The 22,750-nt window shown below is 44.0% G+C and overlaps 1 protein-coding gene across 1 annotated transcript in view; it reads right to left on the bottom strand.

Moving 5' to 3' along the window:
- Positions 1-397: 397 nt before the first annotated feature.
- TRIT1 (tRNA isopentenyltransferase 1) overlaps positions 398-22,750 on the bottom strand; it is a gene marked incomplete at its 5' end in the record, with an annotated part of 41,543 nt that continues 19,190 nt past the window's right edge. Inside the window, 10 exons of the mRNA XM_080921324.1 lie at positions 398-1,185; positions 2,652-2,769; positions 3,062-3,171; positions 5,683-5,760; positions 5,975-6,087; positions 6,429-6,540; positions 8,359-8,501; positions 10,682-10,827; positions 11,499-11,597; positions 15,115-15,255. Of these exons, the coding sequence (XP_080777450.1) occupies positions 1,016-1,185; positions 2,652-2,769; positions 3,062-3,171; positions 5,683-5,760; positions 5,975-6,087; positions 6,429-6,540; positions 8,359-8,501; positions 10,682-10,827; positions 11,499-11,597; positions 15,115-15,255 (1,230 nt within the window). The 3' untranslated portion in view covers positions 398-1,015. The remainder of the gene's footprint in view (positions 1,186-2,651; positions 2,770-3,061; positions 3,172-5,682; positions 5,761-5,974; positions 6,088-6,428; positions 6,541-8,358; positions 8,502-10,681; positions 10,828-11,498; positions 11,598-15,114; positions 15,256-22,750) is intronic.

Genomic DNA, 22,750 nt, shown 5'->3' with positions numbered 1-22,750 from the left:
GACCAGCAGAAATGCTTTTTGCTGATTTTGAGACAGGGCTTCTCTGTGTAGCCCTGTCAGGAACTCACTCTGTAGACTAAGCTGGCCTTGAACTTAGAGATCCATCTTCCTCTGCCTCCTGAGGCCTGGGATTGAAGGTCTGCACCACACTTGGCTCGAAAGACTCCTTCCCTCTCTTTTACACTGAACTCTTCAGCTTCCATGCCTCTCAGTACTTCTGTCTACAGTGGATGATAACAGAGATGGTCCTCCCCGTGCCCCACAGTCCTCTAATGGAGCAATATAAGTGTTCAGTATATATCTATAATGAATGTGGAGTTTGAGAAAAAGAAATCAAACTGACAATGCAGCATGCTGTATATACACTAAAGGGCTTTTACAAACCTTTATTCACATTTCAAAAGAATTGGGAGATTTCTGCTCTAGATGGACAGCAACGACAGCCACCGTGCATGGGAGCAGCTCAACAGGCTTAGATTCTTTCTTTAGTCTTCAAGATCCAGGTCACAACCACCTCAGCCTGACCCCCTCTTCTGTAGACCACAGAGCTGGGACAGCTTGCTTAATCATCTCTCTGGGCTACTCCTTCCTGTCGTTCTCAAGTCCAGAGCTCCTGACTGCGCCTTACAATACTTCAGTCATCTACAAAAGCATCTGGGAACGAGATATTTTTAGCCAGCGCCAGGGACAAGAACTCTCTTTAAAGGATGTACTGAATCTTGGTATTCACCACTAAAGATCCTCAAGTAGAAAATGTGCAATCTGTGCCTCTTTCTAAAATAAAACCTTTAAGGTTCAAAGGAAAAATCCCACTCTGAACTACATCATTACCAGACACAACAGGCACACACGGAGCTGAAAGGCCTGCTGTTTCCACTGCAGAACACACCACAGAATGAAAGAAGATGGTGGGGCCTTCTGCCCAGTGTTCCTCAGTCCAGGCATGGGAGAGTGACTCTCCCCTCCCTTCTGGGCTTGATCCCCACATCTCTGCAAAAGCCACTAGGCATGTCTCTCAAACACCGGCCTTTAGCTCTTCATCACGCTGCCCTGAGGATTCCCCCTCTCTGTGGTCCAGGTTACAGTCTGATGAATTACTTTGGCTTCCTAAGGCATGGATAGCGTCTAAGTCCAACTTTCTTCTCTTCTTCAATTGATGCAAGTGAGATTTGGATTTTATATGTGCTGAGAAGACAAAGACCAAATTAACAAAAAGTCATCAGGGTTTTCTAGAATTAATTAAACAAAACAAACAAAAACCATTATAATATAACTATACAATCTTTTAAGCTGTTAATAAATAACAGAGTAGACATGTTTACCGCTATTTGTTTAAGACAGATCTTACTAGGTAGCCCAGACTGACTTCAAACTTAGGCTTCTCCTGCCTTCACCTCCCACGTGCACGATTCTAGGCCTGTACTAAACACTGGCTAAGGCTCTGCTGGGCAGGTCTGCAACATGAACTGACTGGTCCTCTCACTTTTACCTGCTATTTCATATAGGTTCATTTTACTGTCCTATTCTGCAAAGGAACACCTAAAGAGAGAAATGGCCAGTCTAATTTTTAAACTTATGTATTTACTTATTTGTGTAAATACACGGGTGGGAGACTTGTGGAAGTAGAAGGTGGTTCTCCCTATACCATGCTGGTTCCAGGCACCGAATTCAAGCTTGGTGACAAACTTCATTACCCACTGAGCCTAGGCTAAATTCTTTTACACACATTAAAAGCATCATTTAAAAACTGGTTTGGACGTGTGAGTGAGCGTGGCAGAGTTTAGAGGCTGAGAGACGTGAGGGAAGAAGAGTCAGCTTTATTCTCTAACCAGAGCTGAAGGCGAACCTGGGCTCTGGGCTGCTTTCCATGGCAGCAGGGGATGGGAGCACGGACTCGACAGATGGCACTATAGAAGGCTCACACAGCCACGCTCACAAAGGCTCCCCCCAAAGGACATTCGACAAATCGAACCACTAAGTCTCCTTTACAAAGCAATCAGACGCCCCCTCTCTTCCCTTTCATCATTATATTCAACAACAATCGGGGCTTCTGCTGCTGCTCGGGCACACAGCCGTCCCTGTCTCTGACAATGGCGTGCATTTTGCCAGAGATGCCAGTTAATAGACCTAATCGTTGTATGGGGTGATATGGAGAGAAACATCTATCTAGTCTGAGAGTCCAGTGAAGCACACTTTGAACAGGCTTTCTGTGGCTGGGACAGGCTAGCTCAGGCTAGCTCTCATAGCATTTCTTATCTTCCATCACAGTTTGAGCCATTCACCAGTTCATCAACTTAGCTTGAGAGGGATGAAAGGCCTCTGGGCCTGAGGACCCCGTGATGCCTGCTCCCCTCCCAAATGTGCTTGCCCATTTAGCTTGCAAGAGTTCCCTAATGACTTTATTTCTATCTGTCCCACAGCTAAGTTCTATATAGAAAAGGCCAACAAACTTCTCTCAGCAGGATGCTCCTATACCAGCTGCATCGGGAGGCAATGGTCTTTTGCATGTCAGGGACAGAAGTAACTCCCTAGTTTGGGAAAGGTTTTCAGGAATCTGTCCTGTTACAAAGTTGACTCCAGCACTCAATTATTAAAGATTAAGTTTTAGAAAGTGTGACACCCCTCCCCCCAGCTCCTCATCTTCACTTTACCTGCCCATTCCCGATCCCCAATGATGATCCGGTCACAAAGGTCACATAAGTGGTAACTTCTCTTATTCTCAGTTTCGTTGTATGGCATCTTCACTGGAGTGGCTGTAGGTTTGTGACCCTAAGAAAGCAACAGGACATTCAATGCAAAGAGATTTGGGGACAAGTCTCTGATGTTAAAAGAGAATGGGATTCCCAAGATTCCTTTTTCATTCCCCAGAGAGCAGGTGAGCTGCTAACAGATTTTAGCAACAACCTTTCTAAAGTGAAAGCAAAAAAAGCTCCAGAGATGTAGCAGCAGTCAGCCCTGCTGCTTGATCCCATGGAAGACATTTGGCTCACCAGAATAGCAGCAAAAGGAAAAGAAAGTGGTCTGCAACCCAGACCTTAGACTGTGCCTCCTTGATAGTCACCTGGATGAAACTTTGTACTATATTGAGAGCAGGCTCCAGAACAGACTCCTCCCACTTGGAAATATCAGATACTTCTAAGCCATATACCGGGGGAACACCGGGACCAGGTCCTAACGATGACAAAGAAAAGTTGTGAGAGCCTGGCTTACAAGACCCAACCTATTCTGTTTCCAAGACTCTTAAAATCCTCAAGTAGGACACACTGGGCCAAAGGAGTGAACTCTGACCATGCTATCATTCTACTCTTAGTATGAGCCACAAGCTCCAGGACCCATAAGCCTGACTCGCAGGCAGTAAATACACATGCATGACGTGTAAACAGGGACTTGGGCGCAGAATCTTTAATTGGTAAGGAAATCAAAATGGAGTAACAGCTCTGGTGACCACTACATGGGCTATTATGATACAAAGACAGTACTTTATAGGAGGAACTAAGCAAAGACTTTGAGTGAGTGCCTCTACTAGCCGTGGGGTCGATCTAGTGGAATCTCACCATGCAAAAGCATGGAGGCATGCTTCGGAGGGGGTGTGTCAGAGACTCAGGTGGCCTGGCCCAGGCTTCCTCAAATTCACTAAGCACCCGAGTTTGGTCTTAGACCCCTGATCCTCCTGCCTCTCTAACTTCTAAGTGATGGAATTACAGCCATGTAGTACTGTAGTTCCTGACCACCTTCATTTAAGAACCATATGTAAAGGATGATTCAAACCCCACTCTCAAGTAAATACTTCTAAATGGACATGAGACTGGAGGGAGGAAGAAAAGGCGTCATACATCTGAGCCAACGGTGCTGCAACACTCTAGCTTCAGTTAGCCTCTGCATTCCACAGACATACTAGACTGCCTTCAACAGCTAGGTGAAGTCAGTTACCTGAAGGCAAGAAGCATTGTCCTATAGACAAAAAATATCAAAGGCACAGGGATGCCAACGGCTGGCAGGTGCTGGCCTTTTGAGTGTGCCAACCGCAAATAAGTTTCTCCATAGACTGAAATGGCCTACACCTGCCACCACAAGGAAAGGTGAGACCAGGGGAGTACAGGCAGCACCCACAGCACACCTGCCTTAGGCAAGCTCTGCACCTGTTTCTAGGCCACTCTACATTTCCCTTCTCCTCTACTCCTTTGTTGGGCTTCTGTGCCCTGTCTAAGCACCTTTCAACAAGTTCTCGGCTCCCAGCTGCTATTTCTGGCTTGGGTCCAAGGCCAAGCTGGGGTGGGGAAGTCCCTCTGGCTCTCTGCCAGGCCATATCCCAGCAGACTAGTCCTGGCCAATCAAATGTGGCTCCTGACTTACAGGGCAGCTGTGCCTTTCACTCTGGCACCAAGATTGAGCCTGCACAGAATGAGATGCCATTAACCCCTCCGGTCTCAGAGACAGGAGTTACCATGGCCTTACCACAAGAGGAAGTTCTAAATCATTACAAAAAGCTTTTGTTTCAGACTTAGTGTCAGACATGGGAAGGGAAGTTGCACTTGAGATCTGTGGTCCTGAACATGGAGTTCAGCTGAGACTAAGACAGGACCTATCTATTTATCAAGACAGGAGGCAAAGGGTAAACTGAAGGAAGTGACACCATACACCAAGGTGTACATGGTCAAAAGCACCAGAGAACAAGGGTAGAGGCTTCAGCTGGCCTAATCTGTAACTGAAAGCAGAACTCTACTGGCAAAAAGTAAACTGGAGATGACTCAGAAGAGTATTTTAAAAGTGTTGACAAGAAAAAAGTGGAGTTTCACTACACTTAAATTAATCTCCTTTTAGCTCATAAGCATACAATGAGGACTTAAGGGCCAATATGAATGCCAGGTACCCAATGGCATAGCTAAATGAAACATGAGCCCACACTTAAAGAGTCAGGCCTGTTATTTGGGCTCTCTTGCCTAGTAGCCAGGGGTGAAGGGGAGTTACTTGACTTTCACTAGGTCTTCATGTTCTTATCTGTAGAAACAATTACCTTCACCTTGAAGCCTCTATTCAACTATATATAGCACTAATTTTAGTGCCAAAGACATAGTATGAGACTTTCCTTCCTATCCAAGTCTGGAAGTGGTTATATACACCTTTAACCCCAGGGCTTAGGATGCAGAGATAGGTGGATCCCTGTGAGTTCAAGGTCAGCCTGGTCTACACATCAAGTTCCAGGGCAGCCAGAGCTGTTATACGGAGAAACATTGTCTTGAACCTTCCTCCCCCAAAAAGTTCTGTCCAATTAAAGTTTTATTTGAAGCAGTTCAAGTACCATGTATATAATCACAAAAATAATACAAGAAAAACATTTCATTTTGCTCTTTTTAGTAAAGATCACTTTAACTAGGAAAGTTCCCTGCAGATTTCTGCCTGCTCTTCAGGTACAAAAGTGAAGTTCGAATCAGATCTAAACACCTACTCTACTCATATGGTGCTATACCGCTCTTACATCCAGTTTGCAGCCACCACCATCTGTTCAAGGAAGAAAACTCTTCAATGGAAACTTAAATTGTTTCTCGTTTTTCCCCTGAGATGTCACCAGAAAATACCCCCCAAATAATCACCTATGCAAAAGACCTCAGGGGCCAAATTTTTAGGACAGATCAACATTCTGTCAAAAGGGATCCAGCAGATGAGAAGAGAAGTAGGACTTACTGCTCAAAAAGCGATTTTTAACCCATCGGTTCTGCTTCCGGGCGTATCTCTTAGTTACTTGTTTCAGAGCCTCAACACCTAGAGGACACAGCAGACACAGGGCATCTGGGTAAGCGGGTAAGCCCTTCCTTCTGTGAAGAGTCACCACCCTCCCAGCCCACGAACAAAAACAATAAGCACACTATTAGACTTCACAGGTAACAATCTTGATTTTTAGCTGAGACTCTTCTAGCCTCAGCTCAGACTATCACCCAAGGATGTCCAAGGCTAGGTTACACGGAGGAATTCACACCTTTCTTTAGAAGCTGGTTACTAGTCTCTGGTGTGCATTTCCCCTCAGTGGTCAGGAACTCGTGAAATTCCTTGAAGCCAATTGACTGGAAGATACCATGTTGATAGTCCTGGCTGGGAACAGGAGAGTGTCAGCAGTGAGCCAAAGCCTCTGGAAGCCAGCAGGGGCTTTGGAGGTTGGCACTGATGAGAACAGTGAGGTCCTGAGTGGTTACTGACTGAAATGTTCCCCTTCCCACCCCACCAGCCCCTAGGTCACTTCCTTAAAAAGTAACTTCCGGGAATGTCTGGGGGGAAAAAAAGCCAACTTCCACTTCAACAGGGATAATAACCTCCTTCAACAGGTCTTGGCAATACCAAGGCCAAAGATTAGGAAGTAGACCAGAGCCAGTACTAGTCTGTCCATGGTCTTGCAACCATGGGCAAACAAAGGAGAGCAGCAGCCAAATCCTCACCTATTTTCTGAAATGTTCTTAAGATTATAGCGTCTGTGAAAATCTCTCAGCTCTTCCAAGAGTCCAGCAGCCAGCATGTCATCCACTCTCTTATCCAAGCGCTCATCTAGAACTTGAGGCAGAACAGCCGTGAATAAGTAGCACGTGCAGGGGCCTATTCCATACTCACAATGAATGGACCAGGCTGCCGAAAAGAGGGGTTTCTAACTGAATGAAAGGATCCCTCTGATATAAAGATCCATACTGTATTTACCTGACTTTTGGACGGTGTAAGTCGACAGCAAAAAAGAACAGAGCACACACCTTCCTGTTATTTGAACAGCACCTAAGACAGCTGGAACCAAGGGCAGGCTCTTTACCGTGGACTACACACCCACTGCTTTTCAAAGTGGTCGAGGGTCCCTGGTTGACTTTTCTCTTCTCTTTGGTTTCCTGAGACAGTGTCTTACTCTGTAGACCAGGTTGGCCTGGAACTCTCAGAGTCGCCTTCCTTTGCCTCCCGAGTGCTGGGACTAAAGGGCATGTGTGTCACTACGTCCAGTGGCTGACTCCTCCTAACTTTGTCATATTTTTTTAAAACTCTAACTTTGTGTTGTTTCTATCAGACTCCCACCGTGTCGGTGCAGTGACCACACACAGACAGCCATGAGGCAACACCAGTAGTTTATACTCAACTGTAAAAACATCTCATTATGGAAAAGTTACAGTCTTCCATAAACTTATAACTGAGGGACTCAGGATGAACTCTTCTCACAAATTAGGACTGTCTGCCCTACCTGCTCACTGCTGCTGCCCCTCGGCCTCTAATGACCACAGCTCTTTCTCTTACCTTATTAAGATTTGTTACCAATGTTTTACTGTTTGCATAAAGCTATGAGCACTCTGCTGGGAACTGAACACAGGGTCTTGTGAATATCAAACAAGTGTTTTACTACTGAGCCATACTCCCAATCCCACAAATTTAATATTAGTTTATTGAATCCTTAATCAGTACTATGAGATACATACTATTATTACCATTTCTATTTTACTGAAGAGTTGGAATATATAATGGTAAATTAAATGCCCTTAAGAACTCACAGAGCAGCCTAGAGAGATAGTTCAGCAGTTAAGAGCACTGACTGCTTTTCCAGAGGTCCTGAGTTCAATTCCCAGCAACCACATGGTGGCTCACAACCATCTGTAATGGGATCTGATGCCGTCTTCTGGTGTGTCTGAAGACTACTGTGTACTCATATGATATGAATGAGTACATATGAATAAATCTAAAAGAAAGAAAGGAAGAAAGAGAAAAAGAAAGGGGAAAAGGGAGAGAAGGAGGGAGGGAGAGAAGAAAGGAAGGAAGGAAGGAAGGAAGGAAGGAAGGAAGGAAGGAAGGAAGGAAGGAAGGAAGGAAGGACAAACTCGCAGAACTAGGAGACATTGGAGGGAGTATGTGAGTTGAAACAATGTTTTCAAGCCTTGGTGATCCACCCAAGTGCTCAGGGATGTTTGCTGGGTCAAACAGTTCCCAGCATAGGGCATCAGGACACTTTAGCAACAAATACTATCAAGTTAGCTAGCCAATCATCACACCCATTTTTCAGGCCTAATGAGTGACCCCGCCAGCAACAAACCATGAGGTCTGACAGGAAACCTCCGGCCACAGGAAACCTTCCTTCATTCTGACTTTTCAACCTTCTCAACAGCAGTCTCTCTTCATTCTGCACATCTCTTCCTAGTCTACTCTAGTATCTGAAAACCAGTATTCTTCCCCGATTTCTAGAAACACCTAAGAAAACAGCATGGGGCCCAAGGTAAGGCATGGTGGCTGACACAATAAACTTAGTAGCTTACACTATTGTTCACTATTGTTAGTTCAAAGTACTTGACACGTAAAATCCTAGTATTCTTCCTTTTGCTCAGATGGACTCTAGACTGAAGCATTTACCTGCCTGGTCAGCATGAAGCCAGAGGATGCATGGGTTAGGGAACTTGAGAGGGCCTCCGAGAGGACCACCGCCTTCCTCTGCGTGTTGACGATGAAGAAATTCACTGTGAGAGATTCCTGTTTCTTCAAACACTTGCAAACTCCTAAGTTGTTTAAGAAAGAAGGTGGGGAGCCCATTAGGAACAGTCATTCTCAACTTGAATAAAGAGAAAGACTGTCTTGCAGAAAGCCTCATTTTTCAACTTCATGCATAAATTCCCAAACCAAGAAGCTCTGGCTTTACTCTAATCCTAGAGCTATTCAGAAAGGCACCTAAACTCTGGTGAGAAATAACACTGTTCTTTTAAAAACACATTCTAGAATTAGTTAAACGAGATCAGAAATAACAGGTTTCTTCTGTACACACAGAAGGAGCCTCACTTTCAAGCGAGCAGTACAGCTTGTTTGGACACTTTGTACAAGCCAACAAGTCTGCTCTCGCTGAGATGCCTTTCCCACAGTGCCAAAGCATGCTGCACATCCAGCTCGTCCACTTTCTTTTTAAATATGTCTAAAATTAATCAAGAACACTTCTGGCTAATCCAGACTATCAAAGACAGGGCCCACACACTTGTTCTTAAGCGGCTGTTCAGGTCTGTGTGCAGCCTGTTGTCACAGCACCAGGTAACTGAGCTCCCACAGCCACACTGCCCCACTTGGATGGCTGCAACTTATCAGCTGGAAAGCAATCTTTCCCTTCCTAACCTACTTTAGTTTCCTGAAACCCTAACACCAGAGGGACACCCCCTTGTTGTTCAATAGCCATGGTCACAGAGAACATCTAGAAGAAAAAACCTAGCAGCACCTCACCTACTTAAGTGAAGAATACACTTCTACCCAAAAAGGCGATGGTAAAAGTTCCCCATCTTCTCTACAGAAGAGACACTGGAGTTCTTGCTTGGAAGTTAGTGATTCTTTTTGAGGCATAGTTCTCATGTAGCATAAAATATAAAAATCTGAACCAGGTGGTGGTGGTGCAAGCCTTTAATCCCAGGCAGAGGTAGGTGGAACTGAGTACAAGGCCTGAGAAAAAGTTCCAGGACAACCAGAGAAACCCTGTCTCGAAAAACCATAAAGAAAGAGAGAAAGGAAGAAAAAGAAAGAAAGAAAGATAGAAAGATAGATCTGATCTGGAAAGGAGAGAAAACTAAAGACAGACTGTAAAAATCACAGCAGGCAGAACTGTGAATGGAACGTTCACTACAATGTTCCAGAGCTTCTTAAAAAAAAAAAAAGGAAAAAAATTGATTGAAATAAAACGTGTGGAGTCGGGATGGCGGCAAACACCAGACTCCAAGCACTGCTGACACAGACAAGAGACTAGGGGTCAAGGCCACCCTCAGCAGTCAGGACTACCACATGAGATCTTGACTCAATGAGAGCAAAGAACGGATGCCAAACAGCATTTCCCCAGACTCTCATTCATGCCAAGGTGATAATGCCTTCATGAGAACAGCGTTAGAATGGGGGCCCTCCAAGGAACCCTCTGTGTGGAAAAAAACTTTCTCCCTTAATGTAAAATTTCATTGGAAGAGGGCACAATGGGGTGAGGGGCATTCTAAATGGCTCTTCTAAGGCAGAATAGTGGAAAAGTATTAAGAAACACTGGTATTAAAAAATCTTTTGAGTAGAATACTCTCTAAGCCCCCAACACTAATGTTACCATAGCAAGTGACATGTGAAGTTAGCGCCCAGTAAATCCTTCCTTAGATGGTCTCCTGTGCCAAACACAGGAGCCACTCCCAACACTGCAGAAAAATAAAGCATCATACGAAGTTTCAATTCCAAAACACCGGGGAAGCATGTGAAGAGTTTATTCACCACCTCTCTTCCCTACTCCAAAGTTTCCATGTGCAAAGGTGAGCTAACTTATAAGACAGCTTATAAACACCACCTCCCACTGGGAAAACTACTGGGGCACAACCCAGCATTGCACAACCAAATTATGAAACTCAAGTCACAATGTAAAAGGATTACATGCCAGAAAAATTTTATATGAAAACTGTTATACAAGCAAAGATCAAATAGAAAATGAAGCAAGATTACATAAGCCCTGGGGGAAAGCAATACAGTACTATGCCTTTAAAATGTAACAACAAAGCAGAGAGCAACTGTTTATGGAGGGAGGGCGAGGCAGTACCTCAGGGCCTCCACATACCCTGGACTACAACAACAAATCAACTTCCACCATGACCAAGGCCCTCTATCACCCAGGTGACACAAACATTTTACTGTCTCCAAGCTCTATAAAGGGACTCTGGGGCAGTGGCCCAGGCTTTCTTACCTGGCCACTTTGCGCTTGTCATGTGGGTGTAGCTTGGCGGCCATTTCTGGGTCCACCTGGCTTAGCCGTTTATGGAGTTCGTGACCATCTTCCTTTTCAAGTTCTACTTTCCGATCAACCACTTTCCCGGTGCCCATTCCCTGGGGCTAGTACATGAAAGTTTAGAATAAATTTAACCCAACATTCAATAAACATTGAGACTATAAATGAGCTAGACATCTTGTTAAGCCTTAGAAATAAAGAACAGAGATGGATCTGAAGATCGTACCATACAGTGAGAAACAGATCATACTATAAGGCCACAATAAACGAAGAGTAGGGCGCTTGCCTCTTAGCGAAGTACTTGGCTACTTTGCTTGTTTAACTAGGCTACCACAGCTATTTTACATATTCAGCAATATAGTCCACACTCCTTAAGGGTGACCAAAGAGTGGACCAGAACAGCTAACACACTGCCATTTGCAAGTCTTGCCCTACACAGTAGCAGCTCCACAGGGAAGGTCAGTACTGGACATCTCTGACATATACACTACGCTGGCAGCCAAGAAATGCTGAGTCAGACAGATGCACTGTTAATTTACGGGGATGCTAATTAATCCACAGAGCCTTTTTCCCACAAACAACCCCTACCCTAAGGCCAGCTTGGAGGAGTACATTTCACATATGGAGGTGGCATTTGTTCAGAATATTAAGTAGGAAAATTACAGCTGCTGACTATAAGAAACAGTTAAGAGTCAACCTTCCTCCCACTAAAATTATTTGGCATGAAAAGATGAGAAGCCATTTCTTTAGTGAGTTACAAGTGAACTAGACTTACCTTGGTAGTCACAAGAACTTTCCAGAGCAGAGACTCAATGTAATAATTGGTTCCTCCCACCACAATGGGAATTTTGTCTCTAGCAAAAATATCTTCAATGTAAACATTAAGAAAGTTATTTAATATCAATAAGTGAATACTGACTCATGTGGGAAGAAGAGTATTAACAAGAAATTACAAAGGCCAGCATGTGTATGCATACCTCAGGCTTCCACCCACTTATGCTTCCGTGCACATGCACATACATGCACACATACTAATGAGTATACACAACACACACACATCAAAAATAGAAAACAAGGAAGAAGGCAGGCAGGCAGAGGGGCTGGAGAGATGGCTCAATGGCTAAAAGCACCGGCTGCTCTTCTAGAGAATTGATTCGATTCCCAGCACCCACATGTGGCTCTCAACCATCTGCAATTCCAGCCCCAGGGAATCAACTGTCTTCTGCCCTCCCATTCATCAGCCACATATGTGGTGCACAGACTTAAATGCAAGCAAAACAGTCATGTGGCACTTAAATACAATGGTTAATAAGATTTTTAAAAATCATGTATGTTTGGAGAGTGGAGGTCAAAGGGAGAAAGCAAAAGGGAGTGGCCCTGCCTTCAGTGCTTCCTGTAATTTCATGAAATCATTTTCTATTAGACCCGGAGGGACTTCCATAAACCAGACCCAGTATATGGGGGATGGGAGCCCTTGGCTTCATCTGAGCACCACATAAATTGGATGTGGTGGCACATATCTGCAATCCCAACACTCAGGAAGGGGAGGCAGAAAGATTAAAAGTTCAAGGCCAGTCTGGGATATATGAGTCCTTGTCTCAAAACAACAAAACAAGAGGGGACTGGAGAGATAGCTCAATGTTTAAGACTGCTTGCTGTTCTTACTAAAGGACCCAGGTTCAATTCTTAACACCTACATGGCAGCTTACAACATCTGTAACTCCAGCTCTAAGGGATCCAATGCCCTTATTTGACCTGTACTAGTACTAGTATCAGGCGTGCACATGGTGCACAGACATACATGTAAGCAAAACATTTACACACATTTTTTTAAATTTAAAAACAGAAACAAGAAAAAAGAAAAGGGAAAGAAAACTACATATAAGTTCATGATGACACCTGGTTCTAGAAATGCCTAGGTCTTACTATTCCCAAGGATGCTCATCAAGGTGACACACAGTGTGTGACTTGGCTTTCTGAGATAAGACACAGGTTAGTTCTCCCACGCCACAGTTGTGAGTCAGAGTCTGTCACTACTGAGTTGTAGTGCTCAGGTCAGCCACTGGAGACCTCACCAGACTCCAATTCTTAGAGCTGTCTGACCTTCAGCTTTCATCTCCAAACCCCAGAGTGTTTGCGAACATTAACTATGACTGAATCTAAAGCCTCTCCTGCAGTGCCTGAAAACCAGGAAGTACTCAACTTGCTTCAGCCACATATCTTTGCTTCTTGGGACTGATTCTCTTTAGATTTTCTGTTGAGCAGATAATTATTTGCTTTAACTAGGGTTCTGCTTGTTTAAAGAGAAAGTTGACTTTCAATACACAGTTAATCATTCACTTGCTCCTTCTTCCTGCCAGCCAGCCTGCAGTGTAGAACTACATGAGGGTTTCCACCAGAATCCTTCTAACTGGAAGAATAGGAAGATACCTCTAACAAAAGATTAAGGAGGGCCAGCACCAGGCATTACAGTCTATAATCTCAGCACTCAAGATGCTGAGGCAGAAGAATTCTATCAGTTCATGGCCAGCCTGTGTTACATAGCATATAAGACCAGCCAGGACTACACAGACCTTATCTCAAAGAACAGATAAGGGCAAGCAAGATGACTCAGTAGGTAAAGGTGCTTGCCACCAAGCCTGCCAACATGAGTACGGGCTGGCCTTGAACTCTCCATCTTCATGTACTAGAATTCTGGAGCTCACTGGATTACTTTCAATTTGACACTGTGACTTTTATGCTCTTAACCAAACTCCTATGCTTGGAAAACATCAAGCCCTCCCCACGCTGTGTCATTCTTTATAAGCAACCCGACTGTCTCAGAGTAAGACCTCATCTTTGGTGATAGCTGTCAATCTGAAAGGGATTCATATATATACTACTTCATCTGACAACAGCCCGACAAAGTAGGTAGACCTGAAATTATTATCTCCATTTTAGTCTACCCATTTGATAGGCAAAACCACTACCTCATTGTCTGGATTTGCATGTCCATGATTAGTATGGAGGGCAAACCTTTTCCATGCTCATCATCTGTGCTTGCTCCTACGTGAATTACAGACCAGGCCCTGTAAGTGTATTCACATTCACAAGAGAGTTCTTCATTTATTAAGAACATTAGTTATAGGCAGGAGATGGCTCAGCGGTTAAGAGCACTGACTGCTCTTCCAGAGGATCCAAGTTCAATTCCCAGCAACCACATGGTGGCTCATAACCATCTGTAATGGGGTCTGATGCCCTCTTCTGGAGTGTCTGAAGACAGCTACAGTGTACTTATAGACATAAAATAAATAAATAAATCTTTTTAAAAAAATAGTCACTTGTTCCCTATTTTATAAACATTTTCTCCCAAGTTTATATATATCCTGTTTGTTGAGAGATGGGTTGAGCTGCTGTATAGTCAGTGGCCTTCGTCCATTCCTAGGTGCTGGGATTGCAGCTGTGCACCATCACAGGAAGTATAGTTTTGCTTTTTACCTTCTGTAGTTACAACGGTGGCAAAAACCCACACGTATCCTGTAGTTCTCAACACTTACATTGTTTATAAAATCCTTCTACACTAATTGATGCACCTGGCTACAGTTTACTCATTTTTACCATTACAAAGAACCTCTCTGCATTAAGCAAATTTTGTACATTTTTGAGAGTAAGAATTTGGGTGTTTATTGCTATTAAGGGCAAAATTTCTATGCATACCTGGTCGAACTGCATGAACAAGAGTGTCCTAGGGCACATGCCTACGTGTTCTGGTTTGATAAGCCTTTTATTTTTTTGAGACATGTTTTCTCTCATAGGTTTGTCTAGACCTTCATATGCTGCCATGACCTTGACCCTCTGGTCTCTTTGCTCCTACCTCCCAGGTGTTGGGATTACAGGAACGAACCATCATGCCTAGTTTATACAGTGCTGGGGACCACACTCAGGGCTTTGTGCATGCTAGGCAAGCAGTTCACCTGAATCTGCAGTCTTGACATGTACCCTTACTGATGCAAAATCAATCAACCTATCTATCTATCTATCTATCTATCTATCTATCTATCTATCTATCTATCTATCTATCACCTATCTATCTATCTTTCTTTCTTTCCTTTCTTTTTCTTTCTTCCTTTCTTTCTTTTTTCTTCTTTTTTGGTTCGGCAACTAGGGTTTCTTTGTGTAGCCCTGGCCGTCCTAGAAGCTAACCTTAAATTCAGAGCAATCTGCCTATCTCTGCTTCCCCAAGTGCTAATCTAAAAGGTATGCACCACCACGAAGGGCTTCCATTCATTCTTTACCATTCTGAAATGCATAAGATAAATATATACATCCATTTCAACATACACCAAGTCTCCTATTATGTGCACACACACATACACACTCCCAGGTCTGGGCGCTAAGTTTCGTTAGGATATCAAGGCAGTTGCTCTGTTCCGAAAGTCCACCACGGTATAGCTGGTCACAAGTGGATCCACAAAGCTGATCATGTGGTGCTGGCACATCTTCTGCTCTTGGGCAGAGACCTTATTGGTGATGATGTCTAGCCCTTCATAGACCTATGAGGAAGAACATAAATGAGAGTCATTAGCTTCCACAGAATACACACTTGATGAACAGAAATGACAGTCTATTTCTCCCTCCAGCCAAATACTTGGCTGGCTAAAAGCAACAGATCTAGCTTTTGTCTGGAAGCATAGCCAGAGACACAAGAGTTAAGTCAGAAAAAGAAGAAAACCAAGCACTGGCTTGCTTGCCACACTGTAGCTGTTAGCCTGATTTAAGAGATTAAGGAGGTATGTAAATCCCTGCCAGAAAGAAGAAACTCTACAAGTATCTGAGACTTTTCTGGGCATTTAAAAACAGCTTCTTATTCAGCTCACCAGTCTCTACAAAGGAAAGGATCGTTTATAACTTCTCCAAAAGGCTCAGTAGTTCTTGGACTTAAGGGGCTCATATCAGATTGGTTCCATTTTATGAGGAAGTGGCAAATCCATGAACACACACATAACACACGTGGATCCTCACTACTGCCCTGTTCTACTAGTGACATAATGACCGGCCAGTGACTGCTCAGGTCAGCACTTAAAGTCTACATATTATCAGGCAATATGCTGCCTGCAAGCTCCTGATCTGCCAATTCTACTAAGAGTTCAAGAGCTTCTGTCTGGACGGAAGGTCTCACGAAGATGGAGGTGAGATTTGACAATACTAGTTTGGGAACAGGAATAAATGTTTGGGATGAAATGTTCTCTCTGTAACCACTGAGTCTGTAAAGAGCACTGAGTCAACAAATAGCAAGTTCCACAGAGCCCAAGGATGTTAAAGGTGTTCTCTATCTCACATCTCTTACACTAGTGTCGAGTATGTAGAGGACAGTGCTGTGGTTACCAAGAAGAGCCCTGTCGTCACGCCTTGCTCCCTCGAGTAACACCTGGCTCTGCCACTTCCTGGTTTTTATTCTTGAAGTACAAGGGTACTAACTCCCTGAACCCAATCCTCCATAAGTACAGTGGAGGTAATAACTCCTAACTCAGAGGTCGTGAAGGCTAAATGATTTAATCCATATAAAATATACTTCGTTTTCACCTGGTCCTTGCTAAACATTGTGTCCCTGTTCTATCACACACTCAAAGTACACTTTCATCCTGGGATCTGCCTTTAGAAATATCTTCTAGGGCAGTGGTTCTTCCTAATGTTATGTCCCTTTATATGTAAATATGATATGCAGACAGTCTTAGGGGGCCCCTGTAAAAGGGTCATTCAATCCTCCCACTACTACCAAGGTGGTGATGACCTACAGATTGAATACCACTCTTCTAGAGGCTCTCAAGATGGGGGATGGGGAGCAAGTTTACATTCTGGAGGCACAGGCAGGCAGACCTCTGAGTTTGAGGCCAGCCAGCATTGTCTACAGCCAAATTCAAGGACAGCCATGTCTTAAGACAAGGAAGCACTGCCTTGAAAACAAAACAAAACAAGCAAACATGTAAGTGTAATTCTGACAGAAGGTAGCCTTAGAAGTAGGCCCAAGTTATTACACACAGAACTGCTTCCCATGTGGTTTATAGTGCATACAAATACCAGAAATATCAGGAAAAACAAAATATTGACAGTTTAACTTGTATTCATGGGGTTAAAGACTATAATTCATGTAAAAATTAAAAATTCAATTACTAATGAGTTACATTTGTAAGGTTATCCTCTGCTCCTATAGTATCCAATTAGTTGGAACAGGACATAAAGATATGGGTGAGCTGGACATGGTACACTCATCTGTAAAGCCAGCATTGGAGAGGCTGAGGACCACAAGTTCAAGGCCAGACTGTATTTTATAGTGATCTCCTGTCTGGAAGAAACAAAAACAAGAAAGGCATGAAATAAGGACATATGTCACTTGAAATCTGAGTCAGGCAGCTTCTTAATGTGAACTTCACAGAATATACTTCTATAGACTAGGTTTGCTACAGTGTCCCTGGGTCATACAATCACACTGTACAGTGTTCTATGCTAAGTGTAACTATAAGAATGATAATGAAGACCCGAAACATGGCCAGCTCATAAACTAAAGCTACATGTCAGGCTTCTTTCTCTGTCTCTCTCTCTCTCTCTCTCTCTCTCTCTCTCTCTCTCTCTCTCTCTCTCTCTCTCTGTGTGTGTGTGTGTGTGTGTGTATGTGTGTGTGTGTGTGTGTGTGTGTGTGTGTGTGTTTGTGTGTGAGGGTAAAGGTAGAGAACAGGAAGCTCAGTGGGTAATAGCACTTGCCACCAAGCCTGATAACCTGAATTTGATCTTTGGGGCCCATTTTCCATCTCCTACAAGTTGTCCTCTGACCTCCACATGAAAGCCATGGCCTGTGCACCAACCCCCATACTAAATATAAATATAAAAATGACTGTGTGTGTGATATTGATCTTAACTAGGATTAGGAATGCAGTATTTGCCTAACTAACACACACAGAGTCCTAGTTTGATCACGACAGCACACAGGTAGAGAGGTATGATAGTTGATGCTTGTTGTAATCAACACTCTACAGGTGGAGGCAGGAGGATCAGAAATTCAAGGTCATCCTGGCTATATAGAATTATCAGCCAGCTTAGGCTGCATTAAACTTTATCTCATAATAAATTAAAATCTGAGCAAGAGTTTTACTGTGTAGCCTTGGCTGGCCTGGAACTTGCTATGTAGACCATGCTGAACTTAAACAGATCACCTGCCTCTGCCTTCCAAATGCTGAGACTTCTGGTCTGTGCCACCATGTTCAGCTTATTATTTGTTTCTTTAAGGTCTCAGGCAAGGCTGGGAGCGTGACTTAGGTGTAGTTCGTTTGCCTAGCAAGTGAGAGGTATCCTCTTTGGATTGTTAGCACTACTAGAAACAAATAAAAGAGCACAGAAAACAAATGCTGACAAGGGACATAAAGAATGAAACTTTTGGGACACTAGTATTTAGAAATTTAAAACAGTGTTTATACTCCAGAGCAGGGAGTAGCGCTCAGGCTCTGGGCTGGCTCTGCAGTCCCAGCTGACATCACCATGGCCTCTAAGCTGACTTTACCTACCCTCCCTCTGTTGCTACTGTTGGTTGGAAACAGAGCCTACTCAGGTCCACTACAATCCAGTGTGTGTGCAAGGGTAGAACAAAGGAAGAGAGTATCTCAGAGAGACACATCCCCAGCAGTCTATCCCTTGAACACATCATGGAATCTTCCACCTGAACAACAACAAATTTGATAACCAACTTAATCAGCAAAACAATAGCTGCACTACTGATGAACCCACCACACAACCCTTCATCCAATGTCTAACCAGTTACCCACCTCTCCACAGGTTCTCCTCCTCACCTCTCAACCAAGCCCTTCTGCACAGTACCTGTCACTCAGACTCTGGACAGTCATTCAGTGGAAGTGGACCACTCCACACACAGGTCCACCTGCAGACTTAAGACTGCAGTGAGAGAAACCTAGAGAGCATCCTCTCCTTACTGCAAGGACTCCGCCTGTATCTACCATGCCCCAAAGGCTTTCATATCCACAGGCATCACCCAGTTTCTCAGCTTTCCACAGTCCAGACATGGCCACAAAGAACACTTCTGTGAGTGTCCCTAAGCCTGTACAGTAGCAGCCCCAAATTCCTAGGCAATGACAGTGATAGCAACTAGGAGCTTGTCAGCACCAAACATAAGACCAGACAGCTGCTGGACAGTTTGTCTCAGACACCTGCCTTGTCCTTCTTGGTACTGTCTATGTGCCAAGTGGAAAAAAATACTGATAACAAAAGCTGGAGTTTCACATAAATTCTCCATGGGAAAAGTTCTCATAATATAAGTAGTGAGAAATATCTGAGGCCAAGCATTTAGTGCACATCTGTAATCCTGGCACTTAAGAAGTCGAAGAATAAAGATCACAAGTTTAGGTCAGCCTTGGCTACACAGAAAGACCCTGCCTCAAAACACAAAAATGAGCCAGATGTGGTGGCATACACCTTCAAACCCAGTAGTGGTAAGCAGGCCTCTGTCAATTCAAGGCAGCCTGGTCTATGCAGAAGTTCCAGGCCAGTCAAAATTACATCATGAGACCCTGTCTTTAAAATTAAGTGAAATAAGGAGCAAGAGGGCAAGGAGAGAAACAGCAAACAACAAAAGGATCCTGAAAGGCAGGAGGAGGCAACAGCAGGTCTCCTTTGCCTAAGCTTCACAACCCCATAGAGAAGCTGAACTAACACCAGAGACTTGCAACAGGCTCTTAGCCCACTGACTCTAAGATCATGAAGCTGTGGTCCATGTTCTAACCGACTTTCCTTGGTATCCCTGCATCAGAGTGAAGAACATGCACACTATGATTCACCGAGAGGTCAGAGCTCTCTGACTTTACTTATGACCTCATCTGTAGGCTGACAGACAACCTACAGGCAGCACTAGACCATGTGGGAGCTGACCAAGACAGGTGCAAGGGCAGCTGTGGTCTTTGACATTCTGTGGCCTGCCAATGGCTGATCTCTGAAGTATAACAGTCCTTCCTATCTCTGCTCTAGGGACTAGCAACATAAGTTCTCTGTATTCATGGGGCTAGCATTCAATTTGGGGCCTGAGACCTACAGAGGGCGATGTCAGGGCAAGCTCTACTTGGGCAAGCCTCAGCTATTTCAGTTACAACTCTGCTGGCTGCTGACCATCTAGACTCATGTCCAGACATCTCCTGCCTCATCTGTCCCCAACTAAAGTGCTCCTTAGAGATCTTTAAAAAAAAAAAAAAAAAAAAGTACTTGTTCCTATGAGCCCTTCGCTTTGGACCTGTTGTACTTGCAAAACCATGTTTTTGTAGTTTTGACCATTAGCCTCTACAAATAAAACCTGATAAACAAATAAGACCATGGGGGGGGGGGCAGGGGCTGGAAAGATGGCTCAGCAGTTAAGAGCACTTCCTGCTCTGGGGGGGGGGGTGTAACTCCGTGAGAGGGGCCTGGACTCCTGGGAGTTTAAGGAAGACCATCCCCTTAGAGTCACCAGGGCTTCAACCTTATCTCAACCAGGAACCAGTTGTGGGGCAGGCAGGCTGTGAAAGGTATCCTTGTTCCAGCCCCCTCCCCCCAGACTCCCCGGTAGAGAGATTTGTGGCCATCAGTCAAGTTAAAGTGGGACCAATCAAGCTCTCCCATATGTAGATGTATTCCTAAGCTCTCAGGCCAAGCCCACAGGAAGTACCTGCTGTCAAACCCTGACCCATCCCAAAACTGTGTATAAGAATCCTATCCAGAAGGAATAAAGGTGTGCAGGAACCACACCGTCATCTGAGAGCCTCTGTCACAAGAGCTGTAACACTGCTGCTTAGGAAAGAGATCTGCTTTCCTGAAATGGCCACCAGAAGCTTCCCCGAATCCCTCATTGGCTAGTCAGCCTCTTGCTGGCTCAGCCCCATCTTGGAGCAACTGAAGCAGCACCAGCAGTGGAGGCAGTTCTCCCTCTCGGCCCGAGTTCTCTCCCCTTCCCCTGAACCCACACATGGCTGGACCAGAGATCTCCATAGAAAGCCTCCAGTATGCAGGCCCACAGCAGAGGACCTGGATTTAGCTCTCAGGAGCCACGGGGAAGCTCACAACCAACTGTGATTCTAATTCCAGGAGATCCCATGCATTCTTTTGACCCTGGGCATTAGGCACACACATGATACACATACATATAATGGACTCAAACTCACTTTGTATCTGAGGCTAATCTTGAATTTCTAATCTTCCTGCCTCTACTTCCCAAGTGCTAGGTTTACAGGTGTGTGCTGTATACCAGCTTTAAAAAGAAAAACAGAGATGACAACTTAGGCAGTAAATATCAGTCATTAGCACTCCCCACAGAACTGATCCCTTAAACTTAGTGTGGTTACTTATTTTTTCCCTTTTGACCATTTACTGAGCCATGTGGACACAAATGATATGTTTTCTGGGTGTTATATTTTGTCCCTTAAAATCAGCTGCCACGATAAACAGTAAAAACAGGAGACTGGACAGATGGCTCAGTGGTTAAGAACACACAATGCTTTTACAAAAGACCTGAGTTCAGTTACAGCTCTCAGTTGGCTCACCAGGGCCTGTAACTAACTCCAGGGGAATCTGACGCCCTCTTCTGGCCTCTGTGGGCACTGCACTCATGTTAGACACATTTGCAGGAAGTCATACATGTAAAAATAAATAAACAAACAGCAAAACCTCAAGAGTAAGCTATTACTGATTATTCAAACACACCTATAGGGAACTGAAGGCATAGCTAGCTCAGTGGGGAGCAAGCACTTGTCGAGCACATCCTTAGTACCACAGAGAGAAAAACAAACAACAATAAAATAATAACAAATCCCAGAAACAAATCATTTGTAAAATTATACTTTTAGCCAGGCTTAAGTGACATCCATGTCTCAGATACTTCAGTCATGTTTAGAATTTTATTATTTATTTATGTCTAGGACCTTCTTTTCACCAGGTCAAATTAGACTTGTGGCTAAATGCCTTGCATACAACCTCGTACACAGTTTCACTTAGGTTCAGTGTGCTTCTACTTAATAGAACAGTCATTCTGGAAGCTGGAAGAGCTAAAAAAGAAATCTTTCAAAGACAGCAAGCCTCTCTGCTCCCATGGGAGCCTGTGATGGGAGCACACGGAAATGACAGTGCTGCGGGGGACCAGTTGATAGAGCACTGTGGTGGTACATGCCTGTTATCACAGCACTCTAAGACAGGAGAACAGAAGTTTAAGGTCACTCTAGACCGCATAAGTAATTCAAAGCCTGCCTGGGTTAGAGACCCTATCTTTAAAAAAAAAAGTGACAACAAGACTCACTCCGAAAAAAATCATATTTTGACAATAATAAGAGAACTCAGCCCATGGGAAGAACAAGGTTATCAACCAAACAAACCCACCACAGCTCCCAGTAACTAAAACACCAACCAATGAGTTCACATGGAGAGACCCATGGCCCCAGGTGCATATGCAGCAGAGGATGGCATTTTCTGGCATCAATGGGAGGAAAGGTCTTTGGTCCATCGAAGGCTCATTTTCCCAGTGCAGGGGAATGCCAAGGTGCTGAGGTGGGAGAGGGTGGTTGGGAGAGGGAGCACCTTCATGAAGGCAATGGGAGGGAGAGGGATAACATCTGAAATGTAAATACAGAGAATATTTTAAAAAGTGAGATATAAAATAAAATTATACTTTGTGTGAAAAAAAAAGAGAGAATTCAGTTTGTGATGTCTGGAATGTTCTCAAAATTTAGGGAGGAAAGAGGTAAAGGTTCAGCAGGTAAAGGTGCTTGCTGCCTAATTTAATCACTAGGATTCACATGGTGAAGGAGAGAAAGATTCCCGAAGGTCATCTTCTGACTTACATATGCCATGGCACATGCAAACATTGCATGATGTACACTACATCAAGGCTCTGAAGATTTTCTAAACACTTAATTAGAGGTTTATGTCAGTCAATGAGCTGACATAACTGACTTGTGGAAACATACATTCACTAAGCCCGTTACATTCAGATGTGAAGGATGCAAAGAAGATGAAGAAAAGTTCCTGCTG

This window comes from Micromys minutus (genome assembly GCF_963924665.1).
Source record: "Micromys minutus genome assembly, chromosome: 9".
Lineage (NCBI taxonomy): Eukaryota > Metazoa > Chordata > Mammalia > Rodentia > Muridae > Micromys > Micromys minutus.
Note: the sequence above shows the minus strand (reverse complement) of the source record. Positions and strands in the feature narration are given on the sequence as shown.